The following is a 27,842-nucleotide window of genomic DNA, read 5'->3' on the forward strand; positions in this document are numbered from 1 at the left end:
ATGAAGTTAAAACAGTTCTGCATTTTAAGAGTCTGCAAAGATCAAAACAATTTACGTGCTGTATGTGTGCATATTTTAAGGAAGATTAAATGAAGAAAGTGTTCACTCTAAAAGTGCTGGGTTGTTTTAACACAATGTTGAGTCGAATATGGATGAACCCTACAAATTTTATTCAAATAAAGTTAGGGTGGCTCAGTGGTTAGCACTGTGGCCTTACTGTAAGAAGGTCGCTGGTTCGAGTCCCGGCTGGGTCAGTTGGCATTTCTGTGTGGAGTTTGTATGTTCTCCCCGTGTTGGTGTGGGTTTCCTCCGGGTGCTCCGATTTTCCCCACAGTCCAAACACATGTGGTATAGGGGAATTGGGTAGGCTAGTGTATGTGTGTGAGTGTATGGGTGTTTCCCAGTGCTAGATTGTGGCTGGAAGGGCATCCGCTGTGTAAAACATATGCTGGATAAGTTGGTGGTTCATTCCGCTGTGGTGACCCTTGATAAATAAGGGACTAAGCTGAAGGAAATGAATAAATGAATGAATCCAATGTTTGTGTTTGTCCATATTTCAGCCAGAGCTGGGTTAAAACAACCCAGCCTTTTCTCTATTTAATCTCGCTTAAATTATGCACAAGTTCATCAATTATTTTGATCTGTGTACATTCAAAAATGCAGAGGAGTTTTAACTTAAGTTTGAGTCAGATATGGACAAACCCAATATTGGGTTGATTATTTCCAATTAAATTTAAATAGCACTTTTAATGCAATATTTGGGTTTAGCCATTTGACCCAACATTGGGTTAAAACAACCCAGCAATTTTTTTTTGTGTATTTATTTTGGCTTTATTAAAAAAAGTAATAAATTTATTAAATCAAGACATGCTTTTATTCATTCATTCATTCATTCATTTTCCTTCAGCTTAGTCCCTTTATTCATCAGGGTTCGCCACAGCAGAATGAACCGCCAACTTATCCAGCATATGTTTTACGCAGCGGATGCCCTTCCAGATGCAACCCAGTACTGGGAAACATCCATACACACTCATTCACACACACACACTCATACACTACAGCCAATTTAGTTCATCAATTCCCCTATAGCACATGTGTTTGGACTGTGGGGGAAACTGAAGCACCTGGAGGAAACCCACACTAAAACTGGGGGAACATGCACACTCCACACAGAAACGCCAACTGACCCAGCTGGGACTTGAACCAGCGACCTTTCTTGCTGTGAGGCAACAGTGCTAACCACTGAGCCACCGTGTCACCCCCTCCTATGCTTTTATTAATTAATTAATTATTTGTTTATTTATTTATTTTTTAAGTTTTAAGTATTACATTTTTTTTATTTTAAAAATGTATAATTTTATTATATAAGTTACAAATACTATATCAATTTATTATAAGCTTTTTTTTTAGCTTTATTCTAATGGCCTAGTATTATTTGATATATTTTTTAATTTATTAATTACTAATATGTGAAAAATATGTAAATATATAATCATATATGTTCATATATGAATGCATAAATCAAATTATAATTATATTTGAATATAAGTATACATATTTGTAATTCCAATGATAAAAAATATATATATATATATATATATATATATATATATATATATATATATATATATATATATATATATATATATATATATATATATATATATATATATATATATACATATATATATATATATATATATATATATATATATATATATATATATATATATATATATATATATATATATATATGAAATATTGCACATATGACATTTAATTTAAATATGTGAAATCCAAATATAAAGTTGTATGTCATATATGTTATTATATAATTTGCATATATAGTCTGCCATTGACAGCTTCCATATGGGATACTATAGACTAAGATTAACTTGAATTGAACTCAGTATGCTTGTATTAGTATGCTGGCATCATCTTTGGCATCATCAGAATTGATTAATTAATTATTAATTAATTTATTTATAATAATGAATTCTGATATAAGATGATGCCAACGTACTGATACAAATATAGTGGGTTCAATTCAAGTTAATCTAAGTCTATAGTCACCCACATAGAAGCTGATATATGGCAGATTATATATGCAAATTACATATATGACATGTAATTTAAATATGCGAAATCCAAATATGATCTTGTATGTCATATATGTAATTTGCATATATATTCTGCCATATGTCAGGTTTTTTGTGGGAGACCATAGACTAAGATTAACTTGAATTGAACCAAGTATATTTGTAACAGTATGTTGGCATCATCTTAATAATCAGAATTAATTATTATAAATAAATGAATGATTAATTTGAATTAATTAATTATTTTCACTACATTTTTTTCTTTGAATGTAATGTAACACCCTTTCAATATTTTTTTCTAATGTTAAAAGTTTCAAAGTGGTTGCAGTTTTATATTGTTAACTGTTTTTGGAATAAAATTAATAAATTAATATTGGATAAAGTCTGCTCTATCAGTCCAGCTGTCTGTCTTCTCTATCTAGGCATCTTGATGTAACCTTCTCTGATTCATCCTTCTTCCCAAATATGGAGTTCCCGGAAGCGGCCGCCGGGACTCAGTTGAGTGACAGCAGGAGCCGCAGCGCCAGACCTCCATAATATCCGATCCACATCTCGCTTTTTATAAAGAAAACGTGAGAATAAAGCCCGGACCGCACCATCTGAGGTAATATTTCGGTAAGATCAACTCTGTCTCTGTCATGCTTTTGTTCCAGGTCGTTTGCGGGTCGCGAGGCGCTCATTGAAGCGCGCGTGCGTGTGTTTTTTGGACTGGGACGCGGGCGCTAGTTAATTGAGCTTCAACTAGCGGCTAGCTCTTTTAGGGGGTTTTGTTGGTGTGTTTCTGTGAGAGGGCAGAGGGTGTCTTATCTTTTCGCTAATTACATGATCTGTCAGTTGTCATATCAGCTCGTGCAGACGCCTTCTGACTCTGGGACAGAGATGAACACACACACAGACTTACTTTCGCTCTGTTACACACACACAACTGATGCTGACTAGCATACTAGAAGATCACTTCATAGAGTAATAAAGTCAGTAATTGAGGTACAGTTGCCTTTATTTTCACACATTCGCGTTAATATTATAATGTCACATAAATATTCCTTGCAAATTCTAAATTATATTATATTTATATTAGCAGAAAATGATTGTTAAAGTACCACATTGTTCACAGTCAAGTAGTTCATCAGACCAAATATTCAAAGTACTATAGTAAACAGTACAGTGAGCGTCTCACAAGTTGTCACCAAATGAATGTGCGAATATAAAACCAACTTTACCTCAATAAATCAGTAGGCATGCTTGTGTATTAGCTATAATTTACACCACGGCTGTTACTTATGTTAATTTATGCTATATTTATGTTTTATTGTAAAGTCTGTACGAATTTCAGATTTACAATGTTTAATTTGCTAGCGCACGTTGTTATTCTTTAGGTGAACATCAAATTCTTGGATGAAATTTTTTGGTAATCTTCAATTTAAAGTCTTAAATTTTTTAGATGTTAATATCAGTATGTTAAGGCTGATTTATACTTCTGCGTCGAGTGATCGCGGTGACCCAAGGCGCCTGCCTTGCACGTAGTCGTGCATTTATACGTCTGCATGCTGATTGTGTTACTCTGCAATATCCCTTCTGAAACGCTAGCTGGCAGTAGGTTTTTATGATTTTTTTGAACGCCAATTTAAAGGGCACCTATGGTGAAAAATCTGCTTATCAAGCTGTTTGGACAGACGTGTGTAGGTATAGTGTATAGACTGTCATATTGGGGTGATATAAACACACCCAGTACTTTTTTTTTCAATTTAACAACATAGAAACGGTGGAACAATTGGAGCGGTTTTCAGACCGAACGCAACTTGATGTAGGAGTGTGGTCCCCCCGCCCACCGAATTGATTGACAGGTGCGCATTAACATGTCCTGGTAGTCATGTGTATAATCATATCAACAAGACCAAAGCAACCGTGCGCAAAGCAGCCGGGAATAAAAGATCTGTTCAGTTTGCTGGGATCATCAATCATCATCAAACGTGATCAAGAGTGAGTTTCACATGTTTAACATGTTTTAAAACAGAGCATGTGTGTAATGAATTACAGCGATTTACTTCATCAGCACAGCGGCATGTCAGAACAATTATAAAGGAAGACGCTTCAATCCCGGTTTGTGGACGTTAAATCAGGTTTATTTTGTACATTAACATAACAGATATCCATACAGCAGTGGAGATTAACCTGTATCCTGTCACATTTGCATGCAAAAAGAGTGCAAAGCTAAACGCGCGCTGTCTGTGTGTGCGTGTGTGTATATCTGTGTGTGTGCGTGAACTTTGTAACGATATTGTGTGTGACTCATTATAGCAACTCTACATCAAATACTCATTGGTAAAGTTCTTACTGTAGTACTTCTCACGAACGCTACATTAGATCTTCTTCCTTTAAATCTGTCTGATGTCTGACGCAGTTGAGGGAGGAGATTGTGGGCAGAAATGGTGGGCAGGGAGGACTAGCCTTAAAGGTGCAGTACAACAAAACTGCTACCTGATGCAAAACGGTATAAGATAGAAACTTTTAGATAGAAACTCACTTATTTAAAGACAGGAACTGGCGGATTTGCAACAACTTTAATCATAAGGTAAACACAAAACAAAAGTTTGCATCTGGGGCTCCTCCACTCGCTCCATCGGGCTCTCGGCTCTCGACCCCGCCCACACTCATCACCACTACCAAGCAGACCAATCACAGAGCTTGCGCTTCATGTCGTTGCGACGTGTAGTAAAAGTTTTTGGCTCGTTTCCACTGACTGGTACAGTGCGGGTTACCTTTATCAGGCTTGCGTTTCCAATGCCTGAAGCAGGCATGTCCAAGCTCGGTCCTGGAGGGCCGGTGTCCTGCAAAGTTTAGTTCCAACCCCAATCAGACACACCTGGGCTAGCTAATCAAGCACTTACTAGGCTTTCTAGAAACATCCGTGCAGGTGTGTTGAGGCAAGTTGGAGCTAAAATCTGCAGGACACCGGCCCTCCAGGACCGAGTTTGGACACCCCTGGCCTAAAGGGTACCAAGGATACCCCTTTGGTGGGCGTGGTTGTACAACAAAGTTTCAGTCGACGTCATTCTCGCTCAAGGAAATCTCGCTCAAAATAAAGCTGTATGGGTCGCTCACATATCATATGAGAAGCACTTCTCATAAAACAGATGCCATGGTTTCCGCTACATTCATTCTTCCATGACGGGGCGCCACACCAAAATTCATCCCGCCACGGCTACATTACAGCTTCTCATTCAAAACATTCAGCCGTTTTTTAAATAGCGGGTTATAATTACACCAAAATGTATTAAAAGCTAAGTGAATTATAACAGCGCAAACTTTTCTGTAGACGTAGTAGTGCTGTGCGTTATTTGTTTAACTCTTTAAGGTGACGTGCTGATTGACTGACAGGTGCGTGAGGCTAGCAAACACGATGTAGCTTTCAGTTAAGATGAACACAGTTTCCATAATTAGATTTTATTTATATATAAAGGTCTATGGTTCTGCATACAATGACTTTATCTTGCTGGAGTTTATAACCATTTCACTTTACTTAACGACGCAATAATGGCGCTCTGTAGGTCTATTGGAGACATTCACAAATAATCCAAGCAAATCTTATAAACGTTGGACACATTCTCACTATATAATCGCACTAAATCAGCAGTGTTTTTTTGAGAGCGCACAAGAAAATCTGCCCTTGAGCAGCGTATATTTGAGGGCGCGAAAGAAGTTTTGCGCACAAACAGAGGAAATCGGCGCTCGAGCACAGAGATTCGTATGCTCGTATTACATAAATGCGATCTCATCTTGTAATACTGCGCTCACGACATTTGTCATTGAAATAACGCCACAGGTAGTTGGTAAATCTGTGTAAAAGGCCCAACAGAGTCTGGCGCTACAGCTGGAAAAAGTCCTAGAGGAAACACTGGATGCTTTATACACATAAACACTTGTGTATAAATGTTCATTACTAACCTTGCTATGAACATGAGTTGATTATAACTGCAGATCAATGACTGTGCGAAATAGCCTACTGTAACGTCTGTAATTATATTAAATAACTAAATAAATGAACATATATAAACACATACAGCCCCTTACAGTCTCTAATATGTTACTAATTACAGAAAAACTACACACAGCAGACATTTAGTCCTTTTTTAGGTTTAAAAACAACACGCAACATATAGCCCACAGTCAGTGTAAACCTCTCATCTGCATCTTTAATCTGCAGCACGTGTAGTCTCTGTTAGAGAGTAATTACGTCATTGCGAGTTCATAACAGTCCAAAAGGTGAAGATAATAGTTCAACATGGCAGTTTGTTCATGATTCAGGTTGCTGAAAGAATCATTTGCTCCTTCGTTTCTTCGGGCTTTTGTCCGGCGTGTTTGTCCGTTTCTGAAAGGATCAGATGTCAGAAACACTTCAGTAATTACGCACATGTTGTTATCATCACCTCAAGAAGTTCTTTATTTCAATTATAGACATTCACGAGAGCAATCGCGAGCTATCTGGAGAAAGTGAAACCGTTCGCACTTTTAGACGGCCTCGTAAAACAACAACAGGATATGGCAGATTTTGTTCTTCTTGGCTTTGTGGCTGTTCATCAAGACAACGACAAGGTTTGTTTGAGCTTGTTCGACCATGGCTTGTTATTATGTATATATAGTATATGATGTAATGTCAAGGCTGTGTATTTAAAAATGGCGGTTTCTTTGTTTTCATTCTTCGCTTGTGTAAGTGCTAGTGACATTTCTCTGTAAACCAATAGCGTTCAGCTGCACGTCTAGCTCCGCCTTGCCATGCTAGGTACCCTTTGCAAAGGGTGCCCAAAAAGTGGTACGGTACGGTTCGCTTTTAGGTACCTTTTGACAGTGGAAACGGCCATAAAAGCACACAGAACCGTACTGTACCATACCACTCAGTGGAAACGGGCCATTAGAGAGGTGTGCGTTAGCGTTGGCGTCAGCCATGGCGAGGGCTATGCGTCCGCGTTAAGGCTTCCCCAAGCCATATGCATGCGCTTGACGCAGAAGTATAAATTAGCTTTTAGTCTTAAGGATATCTTAAATCGGACCAATCAAATACTCTCTAGTGTCTGACATGCCCCGCCCACTTCAAGAAGTTTCTCATTAGCTTTTCAAAACAAAATGCGATTGGGTATTTTTAAAAAGGGGAGGGGCTACTATATGTATATGCATAGGGTGACATGGTGGCTCAGTGGTTAGCACTGTCGCCTCACAGCATGAAGGTCACTGGTTTGAGTCCTGGCTGGGTCAGTTAGCATTTCTATGTGGAGTTTGCATGTTCTCCGTGTTGGCGTGGGTTTCCTCCGGGTGCTCCGGTTTCCCCCACAGTCCAAACACATGCGCTATAGGGGAATTGATGAACTAAATTGGCCGTAGTGTATGAGTGTGTGTGTCAATGAGTGTGTATGGATTTTTCCCAGTACTGGGTTGCGGCTGGAAGAGTATCCGCTTTGTAAAACATATGATGGAATAGTTGGTGGTTCATTCTGCTGTGGCGAGCCCTGATAAATTAAGGCACTAAGCCGAAGAAGAATGAATAAATGAATGAATGAATGTAATTTCAAACAAATTTGGGAAAATTAAATATGATAGGTCATTCTGGATTATATAGTAAAAATACATTTATGTCCGACAGCCATTGTTCTCGTAATGTGTTCACAAATAATGTTCACTGTCCTATTGGTGACCATTTGTTAAAATAATAACAAATGATGTAGTAGATGAACAAAGCAAATCATATTTCAGAATATCCTCCAGATTATTCGAGCCTTGAGAAGTGGCGTGACCATATTGCATGAAATTCAGCCAGTGACTTAATGAAAGCATGTCACACTGACATTGAAGGCATATCATGTGAAGTGTTCTTTATTAGCACATGGACTCACCGTCTGTCTCTGTGTCCGGCTGAAGCATTGCTCTGCATTTAGACTCTGAGAATAGACTTTCAGAAATAGATGAGAGTGCCTAGTAACTGCATCAGTCAAATAATCCTTTAGTATTTGCATCATGTTGTGCTGAATGTTGTATTTAAGGTTGAGCAAGTACTAACTGATGAATCTGTTTGGCAAGAATTTGTCAATTATTACCAAAATCTTGTCACACTGATACCTGCTACTGATTAATAATTATTCAAATTTGTAAACAAAATAACAGGTATTATAGAAAAAAAATAATTAAAATCAATTTGTCTTTACAAATATCAATACAAACAGATACTCTAAGTGGATCATTTAAATCAGTGAATCGTTAACTGCAGACTCACTCTGAGCAGATCATTTGAATCAGTGAATCATTAACTGCAGACTCACTCTGAGCAGATCATTTAAATCAGTGAATCATTAACTGCAGACTCACTCTGAGCAGATCATTTAAATCAGTGAATCATTAACTGCAGACTCACTCTGAGCAGATCATTTAAATCAGTGAATCATTAACTGCAGACTCACTCTGAGCAGATCATTTGAATCAGTGAATCGTTAACTGCAGACTCACTCTGAGCAGATCAGTTGAATCAGTGAATCGTTAACTGCAGACTCACTCTGAGCAGATCAGTTGAATCAGTGAATCGTTAACTGCAGACTCACCCTGAGCAGAACATTTAAATCAGTGAATCGTTAACTGCAGACTCACTCTGAGCAGATCATTTGAATCAGTGAATCATTAACTGCAGACTCACTCTGAGCAGATCATTTGAATCAGTGAATCGTTAACTGCAGCCTCACTCTGAGCAGATCATTTGAATCAGTGAATCATTAACTGCAGACTCACTCTGAGCAGATCATTTAAATCAGTGAATCATTAACTACAGCCTCACTCTGAGCAGATCATTTGAATCGGTGAATCATTAACTGCAGACTCACTCTGAGCAGATCATTTGCATCAGTGAATCATTAACTGCAGACTCAATCTGAGCAGATCATTTGCATCAGTGAATCGTTAACTGCAGACTCAATCTGAGCAGATCATTTGAATCAGTGAATCGTTAACTGCAGACTCACTCTGAGTAGATCACTTGGATCAGTGAATCATTAACTGCAGATTCACTCTGAGTAGATCATTTGAATTGGTGAATCATTAACTGCAGACTCACTCTGAATAGATAATTTGAATCAGTGAATCATTTACTGCAGATTCACTCTGAATAGATCATTTGAATCAGTGAATCATGCAGACTTTTTCTGACTGAATCAACTTAGTCAGTGAATAGTTGAATAGTTGTTCTGACTAAATCATTTGAATCTTTAACTGAACACTTGTTCTTACCGAATCATTTGAATCTGTGAATCTTTAATTGGACATTTGTTCTGATCAAATCATTGGAATCATTAACTGGGCACTTGCTCTGACTGAATCATGTGAATCAGTGGATCATTAACTGGACACTATGTCTGGCCAGATTATTTGAATTGGTGAATCATTAACTGCAGACTCACTGTGACCAGATAATTTGAATCAATAACTTGTTATCTAGATACTTGGTCTGACTGAATCATGTGAATCAGTGAATCATTTACTAGACACCAGCTCTGAACAGATCATTTGAATCAGTGAATCTTTTACTGGACACTACCCCTGACTGGATCATTTGAATCAGTGAATCATTAACTGGACGCTAGCTCTAATCAGATCATTCGAATCAGTGAATCTTTAACTGGACACTACCCCTGACTGGATCATTTGAATCAGTGAATCATTAACTGGACACTACCTCTAATCAGATCATTTGAATCAGTGAATCTTAAACTGGACACTAGCTCTGATTGGATCATTTGAATCAGTAAATCATTAACTGGATACTAGCTCTAATCAGATCATTCGAATCAGTGAATCTTCAACTGGACATTAGCTCTCACTGGATAATTTGATCAGTGAATCATTAACTGGACCCTAGCTCTAATCAGATAATTCGAATCAGTGAATCTTTAACTGGACATTAACTCTGACTGAATAATTTGAATAAGTGAATCATTAACTGGACACTAGCTCTAATCAGATCATTCGAATCAGTGAATCTTAAACTGGACACCAGCTCTGACTGGATCATTTGAATTTGTGAATCATTAACTGGATACTCATTCTGACTAGATAATTTTAATGAGTAAATTGATAACTATAGACTTAATATAGTCTTACTGAATCATGTGAATCTTTAACTGGAGACTAGCTCTGACAGGATCATTTGAATCAGTGAATCATTATCTGGTCGCTTGTTCTGACTGGATCATTTGAATCAGTGAATCTTCAACTGGACATTAGCTCTGACTGGATAATTTGAATCAGTGAATCATTAACTGGACCCTAGCTTTAATCAGATCATTCGAATCATTGAATCCTTAACTGGACATTAGCTTTGACTGGATAATTTGAATCAGTGAATCATTAACTGGACCCTAGCTTTAATCAGATCATTCGAATCATTGAATCCTTAACTGGACATTAGCTTTGACTGGATAATTTGAATCAGTGAATCATTAACTGGACGCTAGCTTTAATCAGATCATTCGAATCATTGAATCCTTAACTGGACATTAGATTTGACTGGATAATTTGAATCAGTGAATCATTAACTGTAGACTCGTTTGACCAGATCAATACTTCAATGCCATCCACCAATGTGGATGTGCTCAGCACTGTTCTCAGGTCAGTTAGTCACTGGTTAAATTAGATCATCTCCTATTATGCTGCAGTTTTGTTGGTCAGTGTTTTAGAGCCTCAGTTTTAGAGGCGTTGTTTCTGGCTCTCTGAAGGCTCTCTGAGGCCCCGGTCAGGCATTTGGCAAGGCCTGGAGAATTCTCTACAGAGATAACAAGATGACGTGAGCGTTTCCACACTGGGTCACTATTAATTACTGCTGACGTGTGGCAGAGAGAGAGCTGCTCTCTTAGTGGGTACATGTTAAATGCAGCAAATACAGCTCTTTTGTGGCCCGTGCTCTTTCTGAATGAACCAGTGTGCTTTGCTCTTCAGTGCTGTTGTATGGACTGTGTTAAAGTGGACAGCCCATACAAGGCAAAATATTACAGGCAAAATATTAGCTATTGCGTATTTCTTTCTAATATAAATAAGTGCTGTTTAAAGTAGCAAGGACATTTTTATAGTATTTCCTATTCTTTTTCTTTTATTTTGGCTAGAATAAAAGCTGTTTTTATGTTTTAACAACAATTTTAAGGTAAATATTATTATTATTATTATTATTAGCCCCTTAAGATTTTTTATTGAACAAACCACTGACTTGCTTAACTTGCCTAGTTAACCTAGTTAGGGCTTAAGTTTCACTTTTAGCTGAACTTTAATAGATTGCAAAATGACTGGTAAAATATTATGTACTGTCATCATGGCAAAGACAAAAGAAATTAGTGATTATAAATTAGTAATCAACAGTATTGTTTAAAAAAGGAGTTGAAAAAAAATCAGAGGAGGGTTATTAAGTTTGACTTCACTCTCTCTGTATATGCGCAAGTAAATTCTCTAATGATTCAAATAATTTTAGGGAAGTCTGAATTCTAAGCTGCTAAATTGTCTTTCTGTGTTAGCGTCACACTTTTAAATGCCTAAAATAATGAATAAAATAAGAAAAAATCTAAATAGTATAAATAATATACATTTTGATAACAATTTGGCTGCGTAATATTAAAATGACAAGGTTTTAATGCATTATTTAATGTATTTAAATATAAAATATATTGTTTCTACTGTGGCAATCAAATTCTTTAAGCTTAAATGAACGTTTAGATATTTTCTAAATATTTTTTGACAGTCACTAACTAAACCACACATCTTTAAAAATGAATGATAAAACATTTTAATCCAGTTTACATATATTTATTATTCCACTTATTACTGTAAACAGACCAAGATAGAGCAGAATCTGTATTTTACACACCACCTACTCAGATCTCAGCAGTATTGGATAGATTGTGCTGCATTCAGGTGTAAATCTTATTATTATTGTGGGAATGAACATGTCATGGAATTAAATAGTTTGGTAACAGTGTTGACAGCACAGACGGTTTGTGGCCTCCTCTTGACGCTGTCGTAACTGAATTGACTGTTACATTCCTGTTAGCAGATGAGTCTTGAGGAGTGGTCATGTGGAGGACTGCCAGAGGACAGCCATAGTGTGTGTGTGTGTGTGTGTCTTAGATTTGCAGAAAGCCAATAGAAGCTGATAATTTAATCTCAATTTAATATTGTAATTATACTGAGCCACTTTTAGATTTGTTGAGATAATGTACATCCAGCCGGTTGTTATTGCACAATAAAGCCTGGCAGGTTTATCAGGAGCTGTATCAGGCAATGAATCAAACATTTAGTCAATCAATCAATCAATCAATGAATGAATCAATCAATTAATCAATGTCTCAATGAATCGGTCAGTTAACTAACCAGTTAATGTCCTTCTCAATTAATCAGTCTCAGTCAATCAAACAATGTCAGTCTCAATTGTCAGTCTCGATTAGTCAATAAACCAATCAATCAATGCCAGTCTCAAATCAATCAATCAATCAATCAATCAACCAATCAATCAATCAATCAATCAATCAATCAATCAATCAATCAATCAATCAATCAATGTCAGTCTCAATCAAACAACCAATCATTCAATGTCAGTCTCAACCAGTCAGTCAATTAACCAACCAATCAGTCAGTCAATAAACAAAGTCAGTAAACAAATCAATCAGTCGTCAATCAATCAGTCAATATTGGTCTCAACCAATCAATCAATCAATCTGTCAGTCAGTCAGTCAGTCAATCAAACAATCAGCCTACCAATCAACCAATTAATCATTGTCAATAATTTTCAGTCTCAATCAATCAGTTAGTTAACCAATCAATCAGTCAAAAAGTCAGTCAGTCAATTAACCAATCAACCAATCAATGTCAGTCACAATCAATCAGTCAATAACCAATCAATCAATCAATCAATCAATCAATCAATCAATCAATCAATCAATCAATCAATCAATCAATCAATCAGTCAATTAATCTATCTATCTATCTATCTATCTATCTATCTATCTATCTATCTATCTATCTATCTATCTATCTATCTATCTCAGTCACAATCAATCAGTCAATTAATCAATCAATCAATCATTGTCCGTCTCAATCAATCAGTTAGTTAACCAATCAATTAGTCAATAAAATAATCAGTCAATTAACCAATCAATCAGTGTCAGTCTCAATAAATTAGTCAGTTAACCAATCAGTTACTCAATAAACCAATCAATCAACCAACCAATTAATGTCAGTCTCAATCAATCAATCAATCAATCAATGTCAGCCTCAATCAACCAATCAATCAGTCAATAAATGTCAGACTCAATCAATCAATCATTTTAAGTCATAATCAATCAGTTAATTAAACAATCAATCTGTCAATAAACCAACCAGTCAATCAATGTCAGTCTCAATCAATCAATCAATCAATCAATCATTTTCAGTCAAAATCAATCAGTTAATTAACCAATCAATCAGTCAATTAATGTCATTCTCCATCAACTAATCAATGTCAGTTTCAACCTATCAATGTCAGCCTCAATCAACCAACTAATCAATCAGTAAATACCAATCAATAAAGATCATTGTTACTGCCATGTGATTGGCTGATTAGATATTCTCGTTAACAGGAAGTTGTCATGTTTATCTAGAATACCTGCTGTTAGAGGGAGCTGAATGTGTGTTATTGAACCGACTGGTACTGGGGTCATCAAGTCACCATAAATCCAACCTCTTTCATAAGCCGTGATGGTTGTTGAGCGTTAAGCGTTTGTTTGTGCAGGAGTGTTTGTTATGGAGGCTCTGGTTGGTCGTCTGGAGCGGGCAGTGGTGCGTCTGGAGGCTGTGGCTGTCAAACTGCAGAGCTGTCCTGGAGGATTGATCAACGGAGACATCAGCGCCATCATCAACGGAGGTACAGCAACACTGCGCTCAAGCTGCTCTGAGTTGTGTTATACAGTTAGCCCTTGTGCACTGTTCAACTTTACCACCCTTGTTACCCTGTAATGTTCAGGACTAAAACATCCATAAACTGCTGTAAAAATGCAGCAGATCAATATTTTTTTGTGTAAATCTGCTAATCAACCTCAGTCCTGATCAAAACTACTAAATTGTTACCAAAATTACAGGATTTTAACTCTTTAATTGCCAAATTCATAAATGATGTCACTGATTTGGTGAAAAAACCCACTAAAAATGGCGTATTTTAAATATAAAAAGTAATTGTGTAGGGTTGGGTACCAAAACCCGGTGCCATTATAGCACTGGTACCTTTGTAACCGGTATGTACCGGATCAAATCAGCATATGAATTTCGGTGCCTAATTTTGGTGCCGCTGGTGCTGCAACAAGGACGTAAGAAGCATCAAGGGGTGCATCAAACACACACATAGGTACGCGATGTCACACCATCTCTAAACATTTAATCCTAAACAACTTTGAGGAATACAGACAGGCGATGTCAGGCGTTTGTTCTTGTTGCTTAGGGAAGGAACGCACGCAGTACAGCGCATTCGGTGAGCGAGAGTGACTCTCTTCAGATCAACACGCATGATCAACACGCTTGTTCATCAAATTAGCTTAAACTAAGAGTTCTAAAGAGTATCTTACAAGCAATAATTCTGACACTACAATGTGAAGCAGACACTTTGTGCGGTTTATTTATAAAGTAATTTCGAGAGGATCACGTGCTTATGATCAACACGGCTGGCTCCTCATTAGCTCTGTAATCTGACCCATTAGATGATTACGGAAGCATTATAAATAACCACTCCAGTTTTCTTCGTCTTGAAGCTTCCCCCCCCTCCACCCCTACTTCCTCCCCCTTTTCTGATAGGGTGACACGGTGGCCCAGTGGCTAGCACTGTTGCCTCACAGCAAGAACACCGCTGGTCTAACCTCTTATTGGGCTGGTTGGTGTTTCTGTGCGGAGTTTACATGTTCTCCCTGTGTTTGCGTGGGTTTCCCCCGGGTCCCCTGGTTTCCTCCCACCATCCAAAAACATAAACTATAGCCAATCAACTAAACCAAATTATCACCTCAAACAACTTTAGTTTACACTTCTCACACGGCAACAAGCAGGGAAGTCCTCGAGACCTACCTGAGCTCGAACTCCGCTCTCGCCCTTCTAATGGGAGGGAGCCCCGGGCTCGAGGATATTACGAGCTCAGGGCTCTCTCCCGGGACAGCATGCCAAATACGCTTCATTGATTATCAGCTAAGTGTGAACTCCTGAAACAAAAAAGGGGAAACACGTCAAGCTTAATGACACATTTGCGTCGCGAAATGCGGAGGGTTTTTTTCTTTCCATTTAACGTGCGGTATCAAATTCCATTAAAAGAGCACTCTTCCACCAGTCCCCGTGTCAACAAGCTTGGCCCCCCTAAATTTGGACGCGTATTTTTGTGTCAAAACGCCGCGGAGAAGCGAGATCAGCCATCGGTGGCAGACAGCGGAGATATGACAGAGCCCTCTCTCTGGGCGCTCTAGGTGTCTCTCGGGCACTCGCTCCCGTGCGCTCTCGCTCTCTCTGTCATCACTCTGCTGCGCGCATTAGCTTAGTTCCCCGCCATTCGTCAGAGATTGACGCCCAAATTGACACAGGTAATAGCGATTTTAACACTTTTAATATAGGAAGTGCTCGGCTATGCAGAGACCATTATTAATCAGAAATCTAGTGTACATAGTTTTACGTTAGGAAATGCAGTATTGAATTTACAAACAGTCGGCAAGTACCAAAGAACAGATGTAACACATTGATCAAATGTAGTTATCAGTCACGCTCATGTAAGTCATATTCAACTCCTTTAGTTTTGCCTTCATTCATTTTTGATTTCCGTCTTCAACACATGATTTATTTACAGCACATTTTAAACATAATAGTTTAACTAACTCATTTCTAATCTCTACTTTTTTATCTTCCCCATGGTGACAGATCATTTTACTAGTGATTTTGCAAGACAGCTGTATTCAGACAGTCCCTTTAAGTGTTTTATAGTCTTTTATTCAGATTAAAGTGTCATTTAAAGACTTAATCAGTTAACTACGAAAGTTGAAATAATTAGTCAAAATATTTTGTAACTGATTTGTTGTGTTTATCAAAAATATACAGTAAATATAAAGGAGGCTAATAATACTGACCTTAATTTAAATTAAAAACTGCTTTTATTCACGAAATAAACAATAAGAAATAGGACTTATTTTTGAGGAAACACTGTGAAAATGTTCAGAAACATTATTTTAAATGAATGGGAGGGCTAAATAAATTGACTTCAACTGTAGGCCTGTCTGTTAAAGTTTACAGGTGCAACAATGTGCCTTGATGTACCTGAATGATAGAAATGTGTTATCCTACACCAGTACAAAGTTACTTGCCAAATAATGAACAAGGAAGATTATTTTGAGTTGAAGTTATTTAATTATCTTGTTTATGAAGACTGCAGAATGATGCAGGAAAAAAATGACTTTGAATCATTTTTTTAAGTATTTTGTGATATATATATGTTAAAATGTGCTCCCAAAAGTACAAGTGGCCCCTGCCTGCGCCCTAGTTGTAAGGTGTAATGCAAACCTTAAATTCATGCTAACCAACAAATGATCAAAGGAAATATATTAACGGAATTCAAATATATCAAATATGACTTGATGTTTACTTTAAACTTTAATTATATTGTTCTATTAAAATGATTTTTTTAAAGATTTTGTCAAGTAAAAGATTTTTCTAGAGTCATCCACCATCATTTTGTGGCTCAAAAGTATCGGTTCAGGCACTATTTTGGCACAGGTACCGTTTTAAAAGTATCGATTTAGCACCGGTATCGAACAATATCAAACGATACCCAACCCCTATTGTGGACTGCATTTTTTTTACCTTTTATGACAGTTTTGGACATGTGAACGATTGGTAACAGCATTGGCTTTGATTTAATTGTTAGATTTTCATTTTTTCCTCCATAATTTACTGTTGGTGGCTGTTTTTGCCCCATTCACTTCCATTATAACCACAATTGATGGTGCATAAATACACAGTCTTTGTTTTTGTTTACTCCATGTTAGGGTTGGGTCGATAGACGATGCTATCGTCCATTGCCGATAGACATCACAATGCTGAGAAAATACACACTCAGGCCCTGTTTACACTAATACATCTTAGTTTTAAAATGGCCTTGTAGAATGAAAACGATCCACGTCCACACTGGCGTTTCACCCAGCATTTCTGAAAAGGTCTTCGTCTTATACCGCTAAAAACGCACATCATGTGACCGCGCATGACAGAGTGTGTGTGGTCACATGATGCGTGTGTGGTCCTGCATATGCGCACATCTGAGCTCCAGGCAGTCAGCGGGTGCTTTGAGCACAAAACCCAGAGAGCATTGTTAGACAGTTCATCAAGGATGTACCGCTAGATGGCGTCTCACTATAGTTGTTAACCATGATATTTAATTAATCTTGTCTCCATCTAACGACTCTTCTGTCTTTTGAATCTATCAGATAACGTGTCACAGCGTCACTACACTGCTTCAATCTTTCGCTTTTATGGTTGTACTTGGTAATTTTAGCTAAACCTCAGATACTGTTGGTTGTGCACCTTTTTTTATCAAGTTTGTCGACGCCATTATAACGACACAGATCACTCTGCCTATTCATGCCAGAAAAAAAATTGCCTATTCATGAACAAAAAGAATTGACAGGTGGTAATTTGTGTGTAACTTTTCTTTATTTATTTATGATTTGGTTATGGGTAAAACAAAGACCATGCGGGTCAGGTAGTTGAAACGGTAGGCTACAAATAATAAGTTCCTTATAAATGAATAAATTATTCTTAAATAATTCACCGCCACCTATGACGACGATGCCATCGTCCATCACGATGTTTCACATTAGACATCGTACGATCCCAGATTGGTCGACATCACCCAACCTTACTCTATGTAGTTCTGAGAGCTGAGATGCATTTTTTATTTTCTCAGACATATCAAGGTAAGTGCGTAAAGGTCAACCTCACACGCTCAGACACGTATACACATGCTGTTATACTCCATATAAAATGCAGAAACTTAGCTCCTTTCCACAGGCCTATCTAAAGGGTTAATGGTGCCAACTAATGATCAACAGTAAAAAGACCAAATTTTACCTCTTCCTGACAGGGGAAAACCACCAACAATCAAAAATGCATGATTATATGCTGTCATGGCTTTGTAATCAAAACAATGTGGTTATAATGGAAGGCAATGGGGCAAAAACAGCCATCAACAGTAAATTAGGGAGAAAAAAATGAAAATTAATCAAAAACAATGCACCAGAGGCTATGTTGTTTCACATGTCCAAGACTTTGACATGAAGTAAAAAAAAGAATCCAGTCCACAATTATTTTTTATATTAAAAATATGTGATTTTCTATGTTTTTCTCCAAATCAGTGGCATAATTTATAAATTTGGCAATTAAAGAGTTAAAATCCTATAATTTCCTAAGCAATTTAGTAGTTTTGATCAGGAATGAGCAAAAAAAAAAATGTAAAAAAATTATCTGATGTATTTTTACAGCAGTTTAACATAACAAAAGGGTGGTAAATTTGTGTGTTGTTGAGTTGTTGTTGTTTTTTTTAATTCTAAGCATTTTCTCAAAATATGTGTCAAAATAGGATTTGTGACTAAAAATCATTCTGCTAGCTGAAACGCAGAAAAAGTTGTCTAAAATTAAGACTCAAAATCACCCCGGAGTGGATGAAAACATCCCCAACAGCTACATAAGCTTTAAAGGTGCAGTATGTAAGTTTGACACCCAGTGGTTGAACTAGATATTACATTCCTGGATCAAAACAAACACAAGTGCAGGTTGCCAGATTGAGGAGCGAGTCTGACTTAAGTCGTGTTCTAAATAAAGCAACGGCACCCGATAGAGGGAATATTCTCCATATTAAAAGGAGATTTTGTCCTAATCAACATCTCGAATTGATATATTAGAAACGGCTTCAATTTCTCACAGCTGAACAACAAGATGAACTGTGGTCATCTCAGGTAAACCTCATGTGCTTTTTTCAGTGGTAAATGCTAACAATGTGAGTTTGAATGGCATTTTACATGACATTTATTGCCATATACTGAAAGCAGCAGCAGATAGTTCACCTCAGATCTGGAAAATAAAATAAACCGTTTCAAATTGAACTTTAGTTCTGTGACTCAACACATATCAGTAATTCAGCATGTACATTTTAACACGTTAAAGAGGTTTAATATGTATTTAATAGATTATAAACCTTACCATTTCATGAGTGAGTGCATATTCTGTGCTTCTGAATGGCTGTATTTACATTTCTGTCGTGTTTCGTCTGGTGCAAACAGCCAAATTGCTCATCACTGCGTATATCGTCACGAAGCGTGTTAATAGGACAAGGGGTTACAATGTAACTTGCTCACCTAATGTTTACACTCGTAATATTTATATTATTTGCTAATTAATAACCTCATGTGGAACTGAATCTGCGTCTCATTTCGGAGTCTGCTACTGTCCACCGGAGGTTGCGTTTTGGTCACGGACGCATGCTTTGAGAGCCTTTCTGAATGAATGAAATATGCTGTTCTCCAGCAAGGCCACCCGGGGTGCTGAAATATAATTGGCTAAACTGGCATTGGGCGGGTTTAAGGGACCAAAACAGAGCGTTCCGGCCCATAACACATGTTCAAAGCAGAATATCTGACTTCAGCATTGTCTTTCAAATAAACAAAATGTTCCCTGAGCATGTTTCTGAAATTTCTGCAAACATATTATGGTGTTTTTATGCTTTTGAAGAGTCAAAAACTGACATACAGCACCTTTAAACTAACTGTAATTACTTTATTCTGTGCCTACCGCCCTTTGTTCTGTTCTAAAACCAGTGTAGAGCATGGCATCTGGGGCTTATTGCTTTTATAAAATAGTTATTTCATATTTATTCTGAAGTTTGATAAAGCGAAAGAAGCATAAATATCAGTTTAGTTTCGCTCAGAACTGAGAGTGAGTACAGCTGTATGATTGTAGAGTATTATACAACAGCTTAGAGTGTGACTCAACCAATCAGAATCAAGAACCGGAACTATCTGTTTCACTATAATAATATTTTACTTATAAAGCATGTGGTGCTGTTCTGGTGGGTTTGGATTAGTCCACAGGGTATCGTCTGTGTGGATTATCTAAGGAGGAGACCTCTGGCTTTTTGGGGGTTTTTCTTTGTGGGAAAAGGATTCTCATTGGAGCAGAGTGGCATTATTTTTGGCATACAAACACTGGAAATATATCATGGTTATTATGGATGTTAATGGGATTTCTGGATCTTTCTTCAGCTGTTAAATTACAACCCTCTGCTTCCCCTAGTCTTGAGTTTGTTTGTTTGTGCTGTTTTTCCTTCAGGATGTCTTTTTTTAGTGAATGACTACATTTAGTTTGACTAATGTTTTTAAGTTATTATTATTATTATTTTTATTTCCAAAATCTTCTACATCAGTTATTGGTTGTGTATAACTGATTAAATGGTTGGGAAATAAATAAAGAAATTGTCATTTTCAATTATTAGTTACTAGGAAAGAACGACAATATTAACATCACCTTTTATTTAATTTATTTTATTTTATTTCAGTGAGTATTTTAATTTGTAATTGCAATTTTCATTGTCTTCATAAGGATTTCGACCATTTAGATTACCAATAGTTTTTTTTATTTTCTTTTGCAAACATTTTCATTGGTTCTGTAGGAACTAATTAAAATAATGAATTGGAAAATACATCTTTAATGGATTAGATATTGATAGCCATTCTTTTTATTATTAGCAATATTTCATTTTATTGCTAATATTTTATTATGTATTTACATACTGGAATAATAATAAAATGCATTTGATGTTAATAGTTTTTATTTTATTGTAATATTATGATTATAATTTAAGTAATGTATGTATAGTAATGTAATAATAATCTTGTTTTTTTTTGGTGGTTTTGTTATTGTTTTGTTTTTATTTCTTTTATATTAGATTTTTATTTACTTGTATTATATATTTTGTTTTATTTTATATTTTATTTATTTATTTTTTATTTGATTTGATTTGATTTTATAATTTTTTCATTTTATTTTATTTTTTATTTTATTCTATATTTTATTTTATTTTATTTAGTTCTATTTCATTTCATTTTATATTTTATTTATTTATTTTTATTTTTTATTTTATTTTATTTTATTTTTATAATTTTTTTTATTTTATTTTTTATTTTATTCTATATTTTATTTTATTTAGTTCTATTTAATTTATTTTATTTTATTTTTATTTTTATTTTATTTTTTATTTATTTATTTTTACTTTTTATTTTATTTTATTAGAATTTTATTCTAGATTTTATTTTATTTTGTTATATTTCATCTTATTTTATTTTTATTTTATTTACTTGTATTTTATATTTAATTATTTTATCTTATTTATTTTATTTGCCTTTCAAACTCTATACTGTGTTTAATGAACTGAATATTCGGTTAATTGGTGTCCCATTATTCCCTGTGTTTGTCCTGAAGGTGAATCCCAGAGCATGGAGGCGTTTGACCATCTGCTGAGCGGCTCTGTGTCTGAATATGTGCAGTCCAGCGCTGCGATTGGTGGAGACGTGGCGAAACATGTAAGTCTGAGCCTCTGTAAATATCCATCAGTGCTGATTTTACAGAGAGACGGAGGATGAGCAGATAATAGAGGAGTGAAGTCATTCTCCTATAAGAGCTCTTAGTTTACAGTAGTGAAAGACGGCTCAGGACTCACAGCTGCTGCGAAACAGGCTTCACATTACTCTGCTATATTTGACTATCGGATTCTCTGCAGTCACTGGAACTACAACAATCCTATAGAACTAAAGTCTGGCTCACACTGAGTACGTTTACATGGACACCTATTTTAATACGACTCAGACAATACTCTGAGTAAGAGTCTACCATGTAAACATTGATTTTTGATGAATTTAATCCTTGTGTGTTGTTAGGGGTGTTTTCATCCACTCTGGGGTGATTTTGAGTCATAATTTGGCCTTAAAATGATTTTTGGTCATCTTATTTTGACACATATCTTAAGAAAAAACTCAACATTACAGTTTGGGCAAATTGACTCGCCTTTGGTTATGTTTGGGGCTGTTTTTGTCCCATTGACTTTGATTGCAAAGCCATGACAGCATATAATCATGCGATTGTTGCTGGTTTTCCGTAGGTAAGAGGTAACATTTGTCTTTTTTTTTTTACTGTCAGTCTGACATTACGACAGCTGAGATCTTACAATAGCTATGTTTCCATCCACCTATTTCTATGCGCATTTTGCATATGCGCATGAAAAACGGTTGATGGAAACGCCATGATGCGCATAAATTCTGAAAATGCGCGTGAAAAGCTTATGCGAGTAGGATAAACTTTTTATTCGATAAGAAAAGATGCGCATAAACTACGATGGAAACATACAAATTTCAGTATGCGCATTAAAAAAGTCATGTGATTTTGTGATAAGAGATCATGTGATGATAAAAATGTGTGTAAATGGACAAACCAGCAGGCTGAGCACACTGTAAACCATCTGAACTGTTGTTTTGGTCATTCTAAAACGCCTCACCGTTTAAGGATTAGTGTTATTATATTATTAATGACCTCCAGAATCAAGTGCATCTGTGCTTCGCGTCTGACACCGTCAAACACCACCGCGCGTTCACTGCATGTCAGGATTGCCTTTTGAGGCGCAAGTCATTTATTAGATGAAGAAAAGATTGACGCAGCTTTTACTGTTGATATTTGGCGCCAGTTAATCAGGTGACGATTTTGTTCGCTTTGACTCGTTGGATGGGAACGCTGCTTTATACGCACGTTTTTTTAATGCTTGACTGATTTTAATGATATGATGTAGTTCTGTAAACCTCCTACTACTCTGTTTATCTGTTTACGGTCGGTCTCTTTTGACCACCCCCTGTCGTTTAAAAGAAAATCTCAATGGCGAATGCGTCAAGTATTAAACCCTCATCCATTTCGTGAGGTGCACGCGCAGTCAGAGGAGGTGTGTGATGCGGCACCAGGTGAAAGTATGAATCAGCCTTACCATTCATTCATTCATTCATTTCCCTTCGGCTTAGTCCCTTTATTATTCAGGGGGTCGCCACAGCGAATGAACCACCAACTTATCCAGCATATGTTTTACAAAGCGGATGCCCTTCCAGCTGCAACCCAGGACTGGGAAACACCCATACACACTCATTCACACACATACACCACGGCCAGTTTAGGTCATCCAATTCCCCTATAGCGCATGTGTTTGACTGTGGGGGAAACCGGAGCACCTGGAGGAAACACACGAGAACACGGGGAGAACATGCAAACTCCACACAGAAACGCCAACTGGCTCAGCTGAGGCTCGAACCAGCGACCTTCTTGTTGTGAGGCGACAGTGCTAACCATTGAGCCATCGTGTCGCCATACGGAGATATTTGAATATCCAAACTTTTTGGCATGAGTGTTAATGATTGGACACAATGCGTTGAGTTGTCAGTCTGCAGCAGTGTGCTGTATAGTGTGGGCGCAGTCGCTCACAGTCAGCCATTTGTCAGCGAGCGCTTCGGTCGTAACACAAGCTGCTTTTTGTCTTTGAGGGCCTGTAAATGGGCTGTAGATACATTTGTGGCTCATTTGTCATGGCGGATCGGTGGACAATGTGCTGAACACACACACACACACACACACACACACACACACACACAGAGACTCTTTCTGCTGCTGGAATGTAATATTATGAGAAGATAGAGAGATGGAGAGAGAGATGTATGAGTCCTCTTTGTGGACACTGGAGCTCCTCAAGATCAGCGGAGAGAGGAAACATTTCTCTAGGAGGATAATAAGAGATGAGAAATGACTGTGTGTGTGTGTGTGAGAGAGTGTGTGAGTTTGTGTGTGTGTGTGTGTGTGTTTGATGGAGTGTGTTTGTGTGTGTGTGAGAAAGCAAGAGTGTGTGTGTGTGTCTGAGTGAGTGTTTGTGTATGTGTGTGAGACAGAGTGAGTGTGTGTGTGTGTGCGAGAGAGTGTGTTTATGTGTGATGGAGTGTGCGTGTGATAAGCGTGAGTGTGTGTGTGTGTGTGTGTGAGAGAGAGAGATTGTGTGTGTGTGTGTGTTTGTGTTTTGTGTGTTTGTGTGTGTGCGTGTGTGTGTGTGTGTGTGTGTGTGTATGTTAAGGAGTGAGAGTGGGTGTATGTGTATGCGTGTGTTAATTATTCATTCATTTTCCTTCAGCTTAGTCCCTTTAGTAATCTGGGGTCGCCACAGTGGAATGAACCACCAACTATTCCAGCATATGTTTTACGCAGCGGATGCTCTTCCAGCTGCAACCCATCACCGGAAAACCCCCATACACACTCATTCTCACACACACACACACACACACACACACACACACACTTATACACTATGGCCAATTTAGTTGATCAATTCCCCTATAGCGCATGTGTTTGGACTGTGGGGGAAACTGGAGCACCCAGAGGAAACCCACACCAACACGCGGAGCACATGCACACTCCACACAGAAACGCTGTGAGGCCACAGTACTAACCACTGAGCCACCATGCGCTAATTAAATTAAAATGAGACCTAAAAACATGATGTGCACACACGGACAATAAACCTGGATCGAGTTCATCCTGTTGTTCAGCTGTGAGAAATTGAAGCCGTTTCTAATATATCAATTCGAGGTGTTAATTAGGACAAAATCTCCTTTTAATCTGGAGAATATTCCTTCTATCGGGTGCCGTTGCTTTATTTAGAGCACGGTTTAAATCACTCGCTCCTGTCCTCAGTCTGGCAACCTGTGCTTGCATTTGTTTCGATTCAGGAGTGCAATACCTAGTTCAACCACTGGGTGTTAAACTTACATCCTGCACCTTTAATGTGTTTATGCCAGTATAAAGATTTTAATGCTAATGTTTACTTTCACCGTCTCATTTAGGGAAACTCCTGAGATAAATAAGTTATATCGCTGAACTTTAATAATAGACAGGTATTGATCTTATTCTTTAATGTGGAAGTGCGCTCGTTTTTGCGATTGTTTTAGAACTTTCGATTCAGTTGCCTATGAGAGAAATCACTAGGAATAATAAACGGCAGAAAACGGTCAAACTACTTGCTCTACGAACAAGTGTTTGCATGACTAAACAGACCAAGTAGAATAATATAATAAGAAAATATCAGTTTGCAACATCAAGCAGCAAAACGAGCTGTTTTAACAACAATGAATGGAAGTGAATGAGACCGGAAGTCTCGAGCCAAAATGATTCAAATGTCTGCGCCAGCTCGTACGCGGAGATTAAGGTGAATAAAATGCTGTGCTTTCCACCTCCTTTATTCAGCCCAATGACTTCTGGGACAGTGAGTTTGGTGCTCAAGTCTGTATGGATGCGTCCTCGATATCAAGAACACATCTGGGAAGTTTCACACATCCTCCGTTCTTGCGGTCTTGAATTTTGGAGCTGAACTTTGACGGTTGATAATGACTGATGCTCATGCTTTAACCAGCAGCATTCATGCAGAGCTGACCTTCTGAACCTGGAGGTGTGGGAATCAGCCGTTATAATTCTGGGGAAGACGAGCGTTTACCTCCAAAGGCAGTGTTGGCAAATCTCAGCTCCTCATCAGTGCTGGAGGAGAGGGATTTATCTCTGTACTCACAGCCTTTTACGGTAAAACAGGCCTGTGCAGGCTGTGTGGATTTGCCTCAATTTGTGTGCATTCGAGGGCTCGGTTCTGTCCTGTTTAGGAGGTTTCTTCTTTGGTATTTTCTGTCACTTGGGTCAAGCTTTATGTTACACAACTAACTTTGCTGGGTAATGCTTAATCGCATCCAAAATAAAAGTTGGTGGTGACACAGTGACTCAGTTGTCGCCTCACAGCAAGAAGCTCACTGGTTCGAGTCCTGGCTGGGTTGGCGTTTGCATGTTCTCCCCGTGTTGGTGTGGGTTTCCCCCACAGTCCAAACACATGCGCTATAGGGGAATTGAATGAATTAAATTGGCCGTAGTGTATGAGTGTGTGTGTGTGTGTGAGAGAATGAGTGTGTATGGGTGTTTCCCAGTACTGGGTTGCAGCTGTAAGGGCATCCGCTGTGTAAAACATATGCTGGATAAGTTGGCGGTTCATTCCGCTGTGGCGACCATACCTGCCTACATAAATTCCGGGAGTTTTCTGGGAGACAGAACAAAACGGGAGATGGGTCTGAAATATGGGAGACTCCCAGGAAAAACAGGAGTGTTGGCAGGTATGGTGGCGACGCCTGATGAATAAAGGGACTAAGCTGAAGGAAAACTAATGCGTGGAGTTTGCATGTTCTCCCTGCGTTTGCGTGGGTTTCCTCCGGGTGCTCTGGTTTCCCCACAGTCCAAAGACATGTGGTATAAGTAATTGGGGTAAGCTAAATTTTTCGCAGTGTATGAGTGTGAATTAGAGTGTATGAATGTTTCCCAGGGATGGGTTGCAGCTGGACGGGCATCCGCTGTGTGAAAACGTGCTGGATTAGTTGGTGGTTCATTCCGCTGTGGTGACCCCAGATTAATAAAGGGTCTAAGCCGAAAAGCGAATGAAAGAATGAATAAATGGGAATACATATACAGTTAGAGTCAGAATTATTAGCCCCCCCTATATATATTTCCCCCAATTTCTGTTTAACGGAGAGAAGATTATTTTCAACATATTTCTAAACATAATAGTTTTAATAACTCATCTCTAATAACCGATTTCTTTTATCTTTGCCATGATGACAGTAAATAAAATTTGACTAGATAATCTTCAGTATACTAGTATTCAGCTTAAAGTGACATTTAAAGGCTTAACTAGGTTAATTAGGGTATGTTAGAGTAATTAGGCAAGTCATTGAGTACATTTACATGGACACCAATAATCCGATTTTAATCCGATTAAGACAATACTCTGATTAAGAGTCGACCATGTAAACAGCGATTTTTGATGATCCTAATCTGACTAAAGTCATAATGGAACTAAACAGAAATGGATTTAAGACATGTGAGTATTCCTGTATTAGTGGCATTATTGAAGTTTTGAAACACCTTACATCACTACTACTATCATGACGGATTTTTGCCACGTTTTGCGACAGGAGAGTCTATACACACAGTTTGACGCTGTCCTCTGCACCTACCGGGTCAGTGATGGACCACAGACACACACATCATGAAATACTGAGGTTTTTTCCTCATATGGTGTGTGGTATCAAACTCCATTAAAACAACACTATTCCAGCAGTTCCCCGCATTCAGTATCTCGTTTGTCACGGGGGGCATGCATGAAATGTTCCTGAATGAAAGTGAAAGTGCCAAACTGCAGATAAAGTCGACAAATTAAAAATGAAAAACCCGAAATTACACGAAACATCCGAGGAAATGTGTATAGTGTGGTGACGCAGTGACGTTAATCGAATAATATGTGCTATAACATGTAAAACGGGATCATGAAAGGAACATGCAAAAAGCAGCTCATGTAAACGTCTTAATCATATTATTGTCTTAATTAGATTAAGGCAAATCATTTGATTATTGATGTCCATGTAAACATAGTCATTGTATAACAGTGGTTTGTTCTGCAGACAATCCAAAACAAATATTGCTTAAGGGGGCTAATAATATTGACCTTAAAATGGGTTTTAAAAAATTAAAAACTGCATTTTTTCAAGCCGAAATAAAACAAATAAGACTTTCTCTAGAAGAAAGAAT

General features: G+C 37.6%; 1 protein-coding gene across 3 annotated transcripts in view; it reads left to right on the forward strand.

The window, feature by feature from the left end:
• The first annotated feature begins 2,574 nt into the window (after positions 1-2,574).
• cap2 (cyclase associated actin cytoskeleton regulatory protein 2) overlaps positions 2,575-27,842 on the forward strand; it is a 74,834-nt gene continuing 49,566 nt past the window's right edge. The window contains exons 1-3 of one of the 3 annotated variants that reach the window (XM_056479450.1): positions 2,575-2,714; positions 13,882-14,013; positions 21,633-21,733. In XM_056479450.1, coding sequence (XP_056335425.1) covers positions 13,893-14,013; positions 21,633-21,733 — 222 coding nt within the window. In that variant the 5' untranslated portion in view covers positions 2,575-2,714; positions 13,882-13,892. The remainder of the gene's footprint in view (positions 2,715-13,881; positions 14,014-21,632; positions 21,734-27,842) is intronic. The other 2 variants (XM_056479449.1, XM_056479451.1) reach the window with 2 other exon arrangements.

Source organism: Danio aesculapii, chromosome 19 (assembly GCF_903798145.1).
Source record: "Danio aesculapii chromosome 19, fDanAes4.1, whole genome shotgun sequence".
NCBI classification, from domain to species: domain Eukaryota; kingdom Metazoa; phylum Chordata; class Actinopteri; order Cypriniformes; family Danionidae; genus Danio; species Danio aesculapii.